The sequence below is a fragment of the Papilio polytes genome, unplaced genomic scaffold (genome assembly GCF_000836215.1).
Source record: "Papilio polytes unplaced genomic scaffold, Ppol_1.0 DF823935.1, whole genome shotgun sequence".
In the NCBI taxonomy this organism is placed as follows: domain Eukaryota; kingdom Metazoa; phylum Arthropoda; class Insecta; order Lepidoptera; family Papilionidae; genus Papilio; species Papilio polytes.
The window spans coordinates 541,009-556,512 of NW_013525269.1; the positions used below are offsets into that span (position 1 = coordinate 541,009).

At 34.9% G+C, this 15,504-nt stretch overlaps 1 protein-coding gene across 1 annotated transcript in view; it reads right to left on the reverse strand.

Annotated features, from left to right (window-relative positions):
• LOC106101787 (unconventional myosin-Va) overlaps positions 1 to 15,504 on the reverse strand; it is a 40,146-nt gene that overhangs the window by 21,223 nt on the left and 3,419 nt on the right. The window contains exons 4-14 of the mRNA XM_013281122.1: positions 7,319 to 7,401; positions 6,616 to 6,738; positions 6,087 to 6,217; positions 5,067 to 5,286; positions 4,601 to 4,708; positions 4,281 to 4,414; positions 3,249 to 3,495; positions 2,604 to 2,740; positions 2,068 to 2,266; positions 1,331 to 1,560; positions 492 to 670 (exon numbers count right to left, since the gene is read on the reverse strand). Of these exons, the coding sequence (XP_013136576.1) occupies positions 492 to 670; positions 1,331 to 1,560; positions 2,068 to 2,266; positions 2,604 to 2,740; positions 3,249 to 3,495; positions 4,281 to 4,414; positions 4,601 to 4,708; positions 5,067 to 5,286; positions 6,087 to 6,217; positions 6,616 to 6,738; positions 7,319 to 7,401 (1,791 nt within the window). The remainder of the gene's footprint in view (positions 1 to 491; positions 671 to 1,330; positions 1,561 to 2,067; positions 2,267 to 2,603; positions 2,741 to 3,248; positions 3,496 to 4,280; positions 4,415 to 4,600; positions 4,709 to 5,066; positions 5,287 to 6,086; positions 6,218 to 6,615; positions 6,739 to 7,318; positions 7,402 to 15,504) is intronic.

A 15,504-nucleotide genomic window follows, 5' to 3' on the forward strand; every position in this document is an offset into this window, starting at 1 on the left:
ATATACAGGGGTGTTTCTGGGGCCCATCCTAGTAATCAATCCAATTTGATTTTTTTTCTTATTGGGTCTGTTTATCGATAACATCTGACTACTGACTTGAACCGCTGTTTCATTCATATTATTTTAATTGTATTAACGTAATTAACATTCAGAGCTACTAATCTTACCAGAATGGGGAGCTATTCCAATATGTCTAAGTGACATTGACAGATGTCATAGGGATGGGATGTGTATGCCGATGTTCTAGTGTTGTCAGATTTTCTTCTCAACAATATTGGTATACATAGAAAAAGGACGTTAGTTTGAATATAGTACATCAGTAGAGTAGAAAAAGATGGATGAATTGCATGAAAGGTGATGTGACCAAGAAGGAGAGTGATGACTGAGTTGATGTATGTTGTCTATCTCCCTCTCTCCCTCCCTCTAAATCTGTATTTGGAGGGATCGCGGTGCGCCCTACGGGAGTAGGATAAAATAGGGGAGATATTCACCTGAGCTGGTGTACAGCGCGTGCTGGGTCGAAGCTGAACGGCTGCTTAGTGTCGTTGGGCTTGATGCAGCGCACATAGTGAGGAGTGGTGGCCGACAGCGTGCTCATCAGCGCTGACAGCGAGGCTCGGAACTGAGCACCCACTGTCTGCTTCTGACCTGATGCTCGACGCGGCGGTTGCTGTACGGATACGACACGATATACGGAAGTACAAGGGAATACGGGAACTTGGCGATGTAACTTTAACTATAATCGTTTTGTTCGAAATGTAACAGAAAATAAATCTGTCCGTCAATGGTACATGGACAATTTAATATTACCACAGAATACATAATAATACGAAAATCACTGAATATCTTCAAAAAAAAAGGTGGTATTAGTCTCGTAGGAAAAAAACATTTTTTCTAAAATGCAACACCGCCAAGATCCCTGACTGTACATTTGGCTAAAACGAATAAGACTAGTTAAGCTCTATAATCAAATAAGTTTTCTTTAGTATTAAAATTCCTACATAAAACCACACTTTGAATAATTTATTGACAATCTAGTGATTTCTTATTATATATTTATACTCGCACATAATTATGCCTTAATGACTATTAAACATATTTTTATAATATTATTCGGTTTGTATTTTTAAAGAATCAATATAATTGTAACTATCGATATTAATTTAAACACTCTACTAGAGATGTCGTCAGGAATGCGCGCGAAAATCCATCCTAAAGACATTGACAGCTGTCAGTTAGAGATGTGACGTTTATACCGATAATCTAGTGTTGCGCCAATTCTCACCACGGTACTAACCGTGTGTTTATATATTATTCTGTTTGTACATACCGTTAAACTGGCGATATGTAGGGAAGGCGTGGTCCTGCGGCGCGAGGGCGGGGGCAGCGTGGCGGTGGCGTGCTCCGCGCGCTCCTCCGCGAACATGGTGTGTATGAGGCGGCAGCTGGTGGCCGACTTGATGCACTCCAGCTGCTCCTCCGACACCGTGTCGCGGTTCTTCTCCAAGAAACCCCCGCATTGGTACTCCACGTTGTCCGCGAAGTGCTTTATTATGAATGCTGGAACGTCCAAATTGTGATATCAGTAACCCTTTAACTAAACATGGAAAGTAACACTTGATTACAAAGCCCACTGTAAAAATAAATAAATATAGGACCTTAGTTAAAATGAGTAATTAGCTTTTTCCAAATTGTTTCAGATTGTTGACCACTAATGTTACAAAAGACAAATCAATAATTTCTAATGATATGACACTAGCTGTTGCTCGTGACTCCGTCCGCGTGAAATTATGTAATATTTAAAAAAATGGCCTATGTTATTTGGAGATAACGTAGTTTAAAAATGGTGAAACATTTTTTGAAATCGGCCCACAAGTTTTTGTATTATTTCAACACATAAAAAATCCAAAAATACTTACCTCTTTATGATATTAGTATATATATAGCGGATTTCACCGTAAATCTACACTAAATTATCTATAATATCTCTGAGTGTAACAATCAATAATACCGTAGCTGAAAGTCTACAAGAGAGGAATTACAATAAGGGTAAGTAAAAGTACATACCGGCGTTGCCGAACCTGGGCTTCATAAAGTGCGGGTACTTGGTGCAGTTCTGGTGCAGCTTGGCGACGAAGCCGGCGTCGGAGCCCTGCGGCACGCGGCACTCCTCGTCCAGCAGCGCCAGCACGCCCAGACGCTCCTCTATCAGGTCAATGCACGGCTGGTTGTCGTAGAAGTCGATCATCTTCCAAGATATCTCTTCCTATAGACCAATCAATAACTGAGAAACTTAATTTTGATAAAATTACATTTATAATACAGGATCTTCATATTGTAACAGTTAGAATTCTAATTAAAAACCACTGATTTCTATAAATAGATAGGCTATAAAACGGTTTTGTGCCTATTTTATTTTGATTCTTAACGCTGACCCATATAATTAGGATAATTTAAAATAATAATAGACATAGAATTAACTGTCATTAAAAACAGGCATGTTTAAGATAATACCAAGAATCCTATCCATTTATACAAATCAGTGGAAAAATATTTTTGTCTTAAAAATACTATAAGAGTTACTATATTTCTTCAGTGTTTACCTTTATGTATTCGTCCTGTTCCAATTTGAAGACGTGCGAGTTGAATTGTTGCTGCAGTTTTTCATTGGCGTAGTTGATGCAAAACTGCTCGAACGAGTTTATCTCGAACGTTTCGAAACCGTAAATGTCCAGGACACCTAAAAATAAGTAAATTACACGAGTTACAATATTCTAAGTCATACTAAAATTGTGCTTCTATTTCTACTGCTATCTTGATTATAAATGCGAAAGTAAGGATGGATGGATGTTACTACGTATCTCCAAAACGAATTTACGCATTTCGATGATGTCAAAGAATTAGAACATAGTCTTGAAGAACAAATAAGGTACTTGCTAAGTTTTTTCATTTATCATTGCTGATGTAATTGTAAGTTTCAGATATTTCTCGAAATTGTAACAGCTTGAAATAGACAAAGCTTTACTGTTATAATAACATTGCAAATACAGATGTCTAAGTTAAACAATCACTTCGCTATTTCGAATCCAACTCAGACCTATACTAACATTATAAAGAGGAAAGATTTGTATTTTTGTATGTATTCAAATAACTCCAAAACTACTGATCCGATTTCAAAAAATCTTTCAACATTAGAAAGGTAATTTATCTGTGAATAACATAGACTATTTATTTACGCAAACACTAACCAATGAAATGTTTCTTAGCATGTCCGGTGTCGAGCGCGCGGTTGACCGCACGCACGAGCCAGGCGAACAGTTCGCCGTACATTCGCTTGGCGAGCGCGTCGCGTGCGAACGCCGCGCGCTGCACGTCCATACGCGACACGATGACCTCGTGCGCGGACGCGATGCGCCGGTGCGTCAGCCAGCGGGACAACTCCGCTTTAGATATGCCCAGTAGCGAGCACACTATGTGCAAGTGTTTGTCATTTGACTGGAAATTACAAATAGGTAGCTCATACAAAAGTAAATCCATAGTAAAGTGATTCGAAGATTTGTATATTTGTTACTTTATTCAAAAATTATCAGACCGTTTTAAAAAAATCTGGCATTATTAAAAAGCTACAATCTCAGTCAGTAACCTAGGTTACTATTATTTAGTATTTACTATACTTAATCTATACTAATATTATAAAGAGAAGATATTTGTACTTTTGGATTTCTTTATGTATTAAAATAACTCGTAAACTATTAGAGCGAATTCAATATTCTTTCACTATTAAATAGCTGTTTCACTATTAAATTGTTGTCATTAAGTATTTACTATATTAAAAAGTAATATTTTTATAATCAATTCCCACTTTTAGGCGTTTATTTTTAAATTCCTACTTCTGCGGACATATAAGATTTTTTTCTAGTACTAATATTTAGGGTTGTGAAAACTATAAAAGTCATTAAAAACAAATGAATTGTTCTCTGGTATCTTGTAAATTATTTTCATTACTCTTGTTTTACAGTATTTTAGAAGGTGTAAGTAAATTATAATTGTCTTTTAGAGAAAATTAATTGTTGTGGCGTATTATTATTATAAATTCATTCTGATATTGTAAATGGATAAGTTTGGATGGATGTATTACTACGAGGTATCTCCAAAACAGCTTAACGAATCTAATTTAACACATATAGACCATAGTTTACAAGTTTCTTTTAAATTACAAACGGAAGTCACAAACATTAAAATGAAAGTAGGGTAATTCTAGTATAGACACTTAGACTCACACTGATATGAGCACCGTCAGCACCATCCTCTTGCGGACCAGCGTCAGGGTCGCAGTCGTACAGCTGGATGTTCCCCAGGTGCAAGACAGTCGCCAGCACAGTGAACATGTTCGCCTGCTCCGTCTCCGACACACCTAAACAGACATACAAAGAAACAGAGTTAACATTTTTAGCAAAATTGACTTGGTCATTATTAGAATTGACTAACTTTAAATGTGCTGGAATTTGCCTAAAATTTTAAAATAGAAAAACAAAAAGTAAATATGTGAAAAATGAGTTCTGGTAAGTTTTTGCAGATTTTTTGCAGATTATTTTATTACCTAAGGTAGTAAGAGCGTTTCTGGTCTCGTTGAACGTTCTGAGATCATCCACTCCATCAATGTTGGGGCTGCCTCCTTGGTTCAGGTATTGAAATGAATCCTGGTGGTCTGCGTATTTTGATTAAAATTAATAACAAAATTATGAAACCTACTTACTATCTACAAATAGAAAAGAATTAATTAGTAACAGTGAGAGCGCGCATTTGAATAAACTATCGCACAACCGTTTAGTCGCACTTTGATTCCTATGAGCTTATATGGAGGTGCGCACACTACTATTTTAGTTGTGCAACTGAACAGTTGATTTGGCTTCGAACAGTTGTGCGATTGTTTAGTCAAACATGTGCGTCCGCTGTTAAAGAAACTGAGATAATAATGTTCAATTGTTAATTTTACTGTAAACTTTACTCTCTCACTCTCTTAGAAAAAATAGAGACAACAATATCACAAATATAGTTCTGGTTACCTAATTGTAGTTCAGGCATATTAACACTGGCTGCACAGAGCTGGTAGAATATATGATAATTCCTCTCGCCGGCGCTCTGGTACACGACACGTGACTTCTCCAGCAAGTAAGTCCTCATACTAGCGCCAGAAATACGGTAAAACTCATCGAAGTGGATCTCAATGAATTTACCGAAGCGGGACGAGTTGTCGTTACGGGTAGTCTTCGCGTTGCCGATTGACTACGAACATTTCAGTTATTAAAGCATTCACTTAGTCTATGAAAACCCCTACCTTATCCTACCCCCGTATTGTTAACGCACCAGGTTTTCATCCTCCAAATAACTCTATCATCCGTCATCTCAGTCACTTACTTCTTGGTTGTCACCTTTCATGCAATCCATCCATCTCTACGTCTTCCTCTACTAGTGTCCCACACTCATAACTAATGTCTTTCTTGTCATGCGATTTACCCTCCTCATAACATGCCCATACCATTCTAACCTTTTGTTTAGTGCAAATACAACCTCTTTTGCTGACAAGAATTATAAATACAGCCAAAGAGGTTGCATATTGGCCGCCAAGACATCTATTTAGAAAAAAGTGTCCAAGATGTGACAGAAGAAGGAAAAGAACGTAAAAAATGTAAGGGATAATAAATTGTATATTTTCTGTAAATATAAATAAAGCTGATTAATAACGATGGTACTAGTTTACATTTATTCACCTTTTACTCCTTAATTTCTTAATTAAGTTAACAGTTATGTGTAAATAAGTGCTTAGTGTCTTATATTTTTGAAGTATTGAATACTCAGTCAACTAACCCTTTGCCTTACAGTTTAAAAGTCCAATCATCATCAATTTGCCCTTATCCCTTATAGAGGGTCGGCACAATATACTGCTCTTCCATACATCTGTCAGCCGTCATATCTGAATTCACTCCTTTCTTAAGCCTCTTTCACACTCCATCCATACTTTTAAAAAGTTTAAAGTCCAATATTATCTACAAATGACGTCATCGTATGTACTGCAATAAACTTACCTCCATAATAGGACTGGAGGCTAGGACTTTCCGTTCAACTTGTGTCTCACTGGCATTACCGCCGACAGCTGCGAAATACCTCATCGCGTATTTAGCTGATACTGTCTTACCCGCACCTGACTCTCCACTTACTGAAAAACAAAGATAATTTACATTAGCAGACGCTTAGCAGCCTTACTGTTTTAAGGGATTTTGTGTGGCAGTTAATAAATATATTTACAGATCAAAAAACTGTTTACACCCTCGCATTTATTGGAAACTAGGCGACTACAATAATATAGGATTTGCCTGAACTCAAGACACGTAGGCAAGTTATAGGCATTTAACTATACCGTTTTGAACTTTAGCAGCCTTATAAATAAACGCGGTATAAAGTTAATATATGAATAAACTGAGTGTAAGCAAAATTTGTACTAATATTTGCTTATATTCCGTTTATTCCTAAGTAGAACTTTATACCGCGTTTACTTGTAAGACTGTATATCTTTAAAATAAAATTTTAAAAACTATTATCTTATCAAATACTCACCAATAATACTTTGATCTCGCCTTTCCCTCTCTAGTTTCGTGTACGCCTCCTCTGAGACGGCGAATATATGAGGGTCCAGGTCTCCCATAGCCTGGCCTCGATACATCATTATCGTTTCATCGCCTACAAAACGTAAAATACTTCAGTTACATAATAAATGCTATCAACTGAGACCGTTCTGCATCACATGAACAATAATCATTGTTTATACGCTAAATAATCTAGTTTATGAGAAACTATAGTGTATAAAAATAACTAGAATACTGGACGTAAATCCGACAAGTTCATTCTAATATCTCATGTCTGGGAGAGAAGAAATTCTCCCAAAACAAGCTCGACCATTTCTTTCTAAAGTCATAGTAATATTCTTACTAGTCAATAGACGGATGGATGGATGTTTGTGAGAGTTTGTAGCCTAAACAACTGAACGGATCTGAATGAAATTTGGCATAGATGTAGAGCAGAGTATGGAAGAACACATAGGCTACTTACTTTTGTTTTTTTATTACCACGCGGACGGAGTCGCGGGTGAAAGCTAGTCAATTTATAAAAGAAAATATTTTAATCCATTATAATGGATGCAATTTGAAAGAACTGAACATTTGTAACTATCTAATCTATGATGCCTTGATCTATGACAACGGGACTCCCCCGAATTTTATTAATCTGGCATTGTGGACATGATGATAAAAAAAAAACTTACCATAAATAGGCAGGTCATAGTAAGGGTTAATCGCGACGAGCACGATTCCGCAGTACGTGTAAATTGCATTTCTGTCGCAAAATCTGTAAACGAATACAAACTGATTTAATTATACGAATTCGGGATTAGGAATATGAAAATTCCTTCCATCAACAATAACATAGTTATAAGAGTATTTGCACAAAGCAAAAATCAGTCGCGATTTTTGTACAATGCACTTATGAATAAATTTTAAATAACTTTCTTGCCTTTTACATTATTACGTTAAACTTCTTCGAGGATCAGAATAAGGTTTCATTATCTTATAAAATACTTTTAACTAACGAAATAAATCAAAATAGACATTCCTTTTACCTAATAAAAATCCTTTCACTGTTTACATAAATCTGCGACATTTTTGTTAAAAAAAAATACGTGAAATAAACAAATTAACAAGTAAAGAGGGTAACAGAGTCTCATCATAGAAGTACTTATGCAGACGCGCTACTTTCTAGTGTGACTAAATTTAGACTAAAAGTCAGGTAATAGTGTATAACAGTTAAAAAAAACAAACCCTCTGCGTACGTGGTACGAATTTAAGTAAGGATGCTAAAAAAAAAGAATAGGGCTTATAATGTGATTTTACTTTATATATATTTTACTTTATATTTTACTTTATTTTATTTTACTAATCATACTAATATTATAAATGCAAAAGTTTAGATGGATGGATGGATGTTTGTTAGCGTTTGTAGCCTAAACGGCTGAACGGATCTACATGAAATTTGGCACAGGTTTAGAGTATAGTCTGGAAGAACACATAGGCTACTTTTTATCCCGGGAATAGTTACGGTTCCCGTGGGATTAAATAATATAGTTTTTTTAATGTTTACTCAGTCATTCTGCAACGGTTCAACATATCTTATTGAAATTTGGCACAGATATAAAACAAAGGCTGGAGTACACATGGGATATGCTTCATCCCCGAGAAATGTCCGATTCCCGGCTTACGTATATTTTTATAATTTATACAGTTTGTATGTTGTCTAATACCACGCGGACGAAGTCGCGGGCAACAGCTCGTTTAATATAATACTTAGGTTAGGTTAAAACGATAAAACTGCAGGATATACGTTATCAACTGTATTTAAACAAAGAAAAGCAAGCCCTATTTGTATACAATAACAAAAATAGAGTTATAACTAACATAAAATTATTAGCTTTTGCTTTCTTAAGTAAATCAAACCACCCATAAGGCGATCGTATAAAAGTAGGTTTTACTTAATTCTGAGTGTTACTTCTTAAATATTTAAATAAGTACGATATATGCAATCAAGTCATTTTCGATGTTTCCAGTATTTCATAACACATTGTCAATGTTAAAATAATTCACATCGGCCGTCATTTGTCTTTATCTGTATGTTCCTAATAACAAAACATATTATTTACATTAGTACCATATAAGTACATTGGATATCTCGACATCGGAATGAGTAATTTCACACAAAAGGTGTGCACCTTTGACTAAACTATCGCACGAATGTTTAGTCTCGCTTTGATTCCTATGAGCTAACATGGAGGTGCGAACACTATACGATTTTTAGCTATGCAACCAAACAGTTGAACTGGCTGCAAATCAATCGACAATCGCATATCCATTGTTTTTTTTTATATAACATAAGGTGGCAAACGAGCAAGCGGCATCCTGAATCCGCCAAAATGGCGAAGCGACCGCTGCCCATAGACATCCGCGATCGCAGATGCGTTGCCTACCCTTATCCAACGAAGGAGGAGACGCACATAAAGAGGATAATGCCCCTTCATATGCATCTCCTCCACCGTCAAATCCACATCCCCTTCCCATTCTCTCCTTATAAGAAAAGGGTGGTAAAGAGAAAGGGACTTAAATTAGGCCTCCGGCACCACACTCATCAGACTTAACACGGAATTGCTTCCATTTCACGGCTGTCTTATGTGGTCGTGGTATTACACCTGGCGTGCCGGCCCTGCAGTGCTAAGATGTTAAAAGCGGGCACTACCACTGTTAAATGTGCCATGGTTTAGTCAAAGGCGTGTACTTGCTCTGAGAGTAAAGGTTTGTTCGGGCTGTCAAAGTACATTAAAGTTGGTAGATGGTCTGATATTAAAAATCCATCTCGATTGTTAGACTGTTATCAATTATATACAATTGTAATAAGACATTGTTTTGTTGTAAAGAAAACCTTTCCCATGGATAGAATCCCACCAACGAAGTATAATTGAATACTTTTTATTTCACTTGTAACAAAATGATGTCAGATCTAACTATTAGATTATCTCTTCTATATAACAAGTCATTAGAGTACCGCCCGAATAGTACGTATTCGTTGGTACAGCCGCGGAAATCCGCGGTGTTGCCATTACAGAAAAATATCGCTTTGTTCCTTGCAACGTGACAAACTCTTATTAAAAAAACAGTTAACAGTGAGTTGCGCAGATGGGATAATAATAAAAAGAAATTAGTGTATTTGACCGACCTTTATTCGTATATATGCGTTCTATTGGTTTGCGATCTGCGTGTGGTCTTAATATATACAAATCATTCAAACGACTGTAACTTTGTTAACCGATTCCCAGATTATCCATAGATTTAGAAAAACACTAGACTGGAATTCGTAAGACCTCTACAAATGGAAACTCTTCATCTCTACCTATATTTATGTTTCTGAAATACGCGCATTTATGTATGAAATATATTTTATAATCAGTTCATAATGTCAGTAGGGCAACAGCCTCGCAAAAACCGACACTAATGAGGTCACTACACGCGAGAATGTAATCACCAATTAAACCAGTGGACGATTACAGGTCATATTTTCTACTAAATCATGCTGTTGGAAAACAAATCGATTATCTAATAAGATATAACTAAAGTTTGTGGTTTTATTTTGTTAAGAGATTTTTATTGTATCTTCGTATATTTTCAAATACTTCTGTTGCTCGCGACTTAGACCTGGCAATATTAAAATAATAAAATAGTCTATAATATGCCCGTCTATATCAGCTACCCTTCAGTGAAAGTCCGGTCGAAATCGGTTTAGCCAATTCGGAGATTACCCGAAACAACCGCGGCATGCTTGCAGACAGACAGACAGACAAACGAAACATTATTAAATGCGATTTTATCAACAAGGCAAATACATCATCTTTCCGAAATCTGGAAATTTTTGATATTACAAACAGACAATCCGATTTTATTACATGTATAGAATAGATATAATTCTATCTCACTCTTATTTTCTGTACATAAGCCATGTATGTAATATCTATGGCATTAAGTATACTCCCACGGTTTTTATGTCGAATTCAACTTTCACTATCATACGCTAACGTAGCATTACACATTCTAAGTACTACACATTTTATCAATTTTATATCAAGAAACAGCTAAACGAGAAATTGAATTACAATTATTTTAATTCTTGTTCAATTCCTATCGAAATATCTAAATGAATTCGTTCAAAAACAATAATTTAGTCTTTAAAATGTTAGTAAATGTATCAGATCAAATTAAAAAAAAAGGAAAATAGGATAAATTTGATTTAAGTTTATACAAAACTAGCTGTTCCCGTGCGGCTGCATCCGCATGAAATCATGAAAATTTTATTTTATTGTTTACATTTGTCAAATTATCAATAACAAATGTCAAAATGACATGACTTTACAAATTTTGGCAATCTTGCTTCCTTGATGTTGGCAGCAACTTATGGTCTCTTTTTCACATTAGGGTTTTTATCCAAAGTATTTACCCCTAAGTTTAATAACGTGAAAATGTATAGCCTAAAGCGTGACGTAAGTAAGACATCTTAGGCAACAAAGAAGTGTGTGTTTTCGCTTTATTATAATAGTATAGATTAAAATATTATAAAGAATGTTATACCGATAGCAAGTTTATTAACTGATCATAATCTATTCGCACACAATTGTCCTTTAGATATGACGTCACGTGATATTTATCATTAATATCTACATGCAGTTATTAATCAAATGTATATGCATTTTAAAACTGGTTGGTGACAAATTAAATATCACCATTCTTTTTATAAGAATGCAGAATTAAAGTGTTTCTAGAAATTATTTCTCGATAGACATTTCATTATCATATATGTTGATGTTAGCGTTTGCAACCTAAACTGCTGAACGGATCTCCGTGAAATTTGGCACAGGTTTAGAGCATAGTCTGGAAGAATACATAGGCTACTTTTAACCCAGGAATAGTTACGGTTCCCGTGGGATTCATTAATTTAGTTTTTAAATATTGAAATTTGGCACAGATATATATACAACAAAGACTGGAGTACACAGTAATGTTCATCCGCGAAAAGTCTCAGGATCCCGAGGGAAACTTAGTTTTTTGTGATTTACAAAGTTCGTCTGTTTTCTAATACCAAGCGGACCAATTCGCGGGCAACAGCCAGTTAATTCATATTACAATTAAATCTGCAAGATGCATATTACAATTAAATGATCTGAGAATCATGTTACCTTCATTGTGAATATTATAATGTATCGAAATTGGCTTCTATGTAGATAGCATAACTAACAATCCTATTGTTTTAGTATTTGTACAGTTGTTGACTTCGAAAATATCGACTAAAATATTAAAGAATATCGTCACCATTGTTTTCCACTGTGAAAGATCTGGAAAATATATTGTTATCTCGTTTTTATTCCACGGATATGAGAGGGAGGATTTATGTTTTGATGCACGTATATCTGTAGTGAAAATTGAGGGTAAGATGGGGCCTCTAGATCTAACGTTTATTAAGAGATTTCTGAAAAGATATGGCAGTTATTAATTGTCAGTACCATATGGTATTTTATTGTGAAAACAATTAGGACAACTTTTCATTTCTAATTAATATTAATTCGTGACTTAGAGAACTAATATTAACAGTATTAGAATGGCGCTAGGTCAGTATAAGTCTTCGTAATTCCTTTAACGAACTGCCACTAACAATGTACTAGTTAACGTTTCATCTAACTGGACAGTTTTGAAACTAGGTCTATGCTAATATTGAAAACTATCCATATTGTATGTTCTTTAGTAAGTCTGCCCCACTCAGAGACACTATAATCAGCTGTAGGTACACTTAGTGATCAATTAGAGATTCCTTGTGACAATAATAATTTCATAAAAGCAACGTTTCAATAACTACGTGTTGCTTTTACACTGTACAATGGCCGTGATCTTTGACTTTTATAATTCTATCGACAACTATTACTATTACAAAGTGGAAATAAACAACGGACAACGATTTACTTTCTCATACGTTTTTTCCACGATTACTCCTATACTTGTGAAAGTATTACGTAGGTTTCTGTACCGGCAAAATAATATTGCTTTGACATCTGCAGTTGCTAAGGTTGGATTGCCTACAAAGTAGAGGTTGTTCAAAATTCCCTCATTGTTGCCTTCGTTGTGATTACTGAGTATTGTATTGAAAGGAATTTTAATATCGGCTTTGACATTTCTAAGTTAAGACCGCTGCTAATTCAGAGGCACGTACGCAATAACAAGATTATATTAACAACTTAACCCGCGGCACACACGAGACTCCTTAAGAATACTCAATGTCTGGTGTGTGTTTGTATGAATTAATGTATGTTATTGTATAATTTTTATTACTAGCTATTCCCGTGCGGCATCGACATGCAATTATAAAAACTTTATTTCATTACTAGATGTTCCCGTGCGGCTTCATCCACATGAAATTATGAGAATTTTATTTACTTGTTTACATTTGACAAATTATCAATAGCAAATGTCAAAATGACATGACATGACAAACCTTGATAATCTTGCTTTCTTAATGTTGGCAGCAACTTATGGTCTCTTTCCCACATTAGGGTTTTCATCCAAAACATTTACCCCCTAATTTTAATGGCGTGATAATATATAGCCTAAAGCGTGACGTAAATGTAGAGCTTTTTATTAAAAAAGAGTTTTTCAAAAATATGCTGTACTTGCTGACATCCTACGCCACGAAGTAGTGTGTGTTTACGCTTTATTATATTAAGTATAGATAAAGTGAAGTGAACAACGCTAGTACTAAAACTAGTATTAGTCTCGATTTCGTTAAGTAATTAAGGTAATTAGAAATCTTGAAGTGAAAAGTGTCAGCGATGTTGTAGTCCTAAAAAGACACATCAAACTTTTAAATGTAACTGTTAGGAGTGCTTCTAAATTATTTAAAGTGTCGATACTGGAGAAAGGTGAACTGAAAGCAATTTAAAAAATGTTTACTTTCTACTCTACGAAATTAGTAAATTAGGGAAATTCGATGTTATTAAATTGGATTACTCTTGAGTCTGTTAAAATATGCAACATTAAATGAAATATGTAAGAGTATATTGTTACGAGCGTGAGGGATAGAGTCAAAACGCCTTAAAATTTAAGTGGCATAAATCAAGCTACCAGAGCAAGGCAAAGGATCACCACGCAGCATTTTGGTGGAAAAATTGAGAGATGAACAACGATGTGTTGTAGCCAGAACGCTGATCACAACCAAGCAGGAAGCGGTGGTGCCTGTGTTGAACGTGACCAAACCCAAAAATCTTACTTTTGCTTCTTATTCTCGCGACAATATTCTAGACTTTACGCACTGCGTGAGTCGGCTGTCTTCTAAAATTAGACTGTCTTCTATTTTAATTAAATGTCATGGGTACGAAGTTTGCAAGGGAACATTAATACATATGTATATGGATGAATATTAAGATAAGAATTTTAAGTAGTTCATAGTTACTACTTTACATAACATCTACTGGAAACTTATGTTTTCATTTATTGACTTTGCTAAAGTTAAGAACGAAAGTCGATAAGTACTTCTTTTAAGATAGTTTCACTATTTTAAACATAATCTGTATATTAACTTATTCGAGTAAGTGTTTTTTTACATATATCATAAAGTGGCAAACGAGCAAGCGGCCATTTGAATCCGCTAAACTGGCGAAGGGACCGCTGCCCACATCCGAATTTGCAGATGCATAGCCTACCCTTAATTGACAGAGGAGACGCATATAAGGAGGAATTTCCCCTTCCTATGCGTTCCCTGCACCGTCAAATCCACGTTTCCTTCCCATCCTTTTCTCATCAGAAAAAGGGACTAAAGTTGGGCCTTCTGCAAACTTTGCATACGATTCTTATGCAGAAAAATCATGTTTTCCCAGTTGTCCTGTTTACAATTTAAACATTTCATTTTGTATTTTATAGCTAAAGAAATATTATATCAATAGTCATAAACGTATACTCAAAATTCTCATCGAAAACACCAATATACCAATTGTCTATAGACATAGCAAAAGATAAGATCGTCGATTTCCTAACAATAATGCGACCGGTTTTAACACCTTTTTCTTAGTCATGTTTAAAATTACATAACATAAATAAATATATTAGATATCAATTAAAAACATAACATTTCAAACACACTATTTTCTATATTAATGACGTTAACACATATTTATCTCAATTCCGGAAGCAACATATATGAATCAGTCCATAATTTGAGATTCCTATTGACCTCATCCCTTTTTTATTTTTCAACTAAATTTCCGCTTATTAATTCACTAGTTGTTGATCGCGACTTCGCCCGCGTGAAATTAGATACATAGTAAAAAATATACATACGTTACTCGTTAAAAACTTAGCTTTTTAATAGTGCAAGAATTTTGGAAATCGGTTCAGTAGTTTTTGAGTTATTTTAATACATACAAATATCGAAAAAAAAAATCTTTCCCCTTTATAATATTAGTATAGATTTAAAACAACGTTTGCCTTTCAAAGGTATTTTCCTTTGATTTAAGCTATTCTCTATTTTAGTGTTTAATTTGTTTATGCTGAAAAGCAAGCATGCTTATTGCTTAGTCATTTCTAATTGACGTCAGAAACCTGCTTTTTTACAGATTATTTACTAAATTTAATTCAATTTCGTGTTTCTTAAACGACAACTGATATTATTATACTAATGATTTTTCTAGATAACAAAGTTACATAACAATTTAACTGTATACTTGTACGACTACATATTTTTGCGTATTTGAATTTTAATCAATACAATTTCCGTCTTTTTTTGTCACAGATGGCGGCAATGACGAATTCTAACGCTATACAAAGAATGCGAATGTGGTCAAATATTAAAATTGGCCACTTCATGATTTCGCCATTT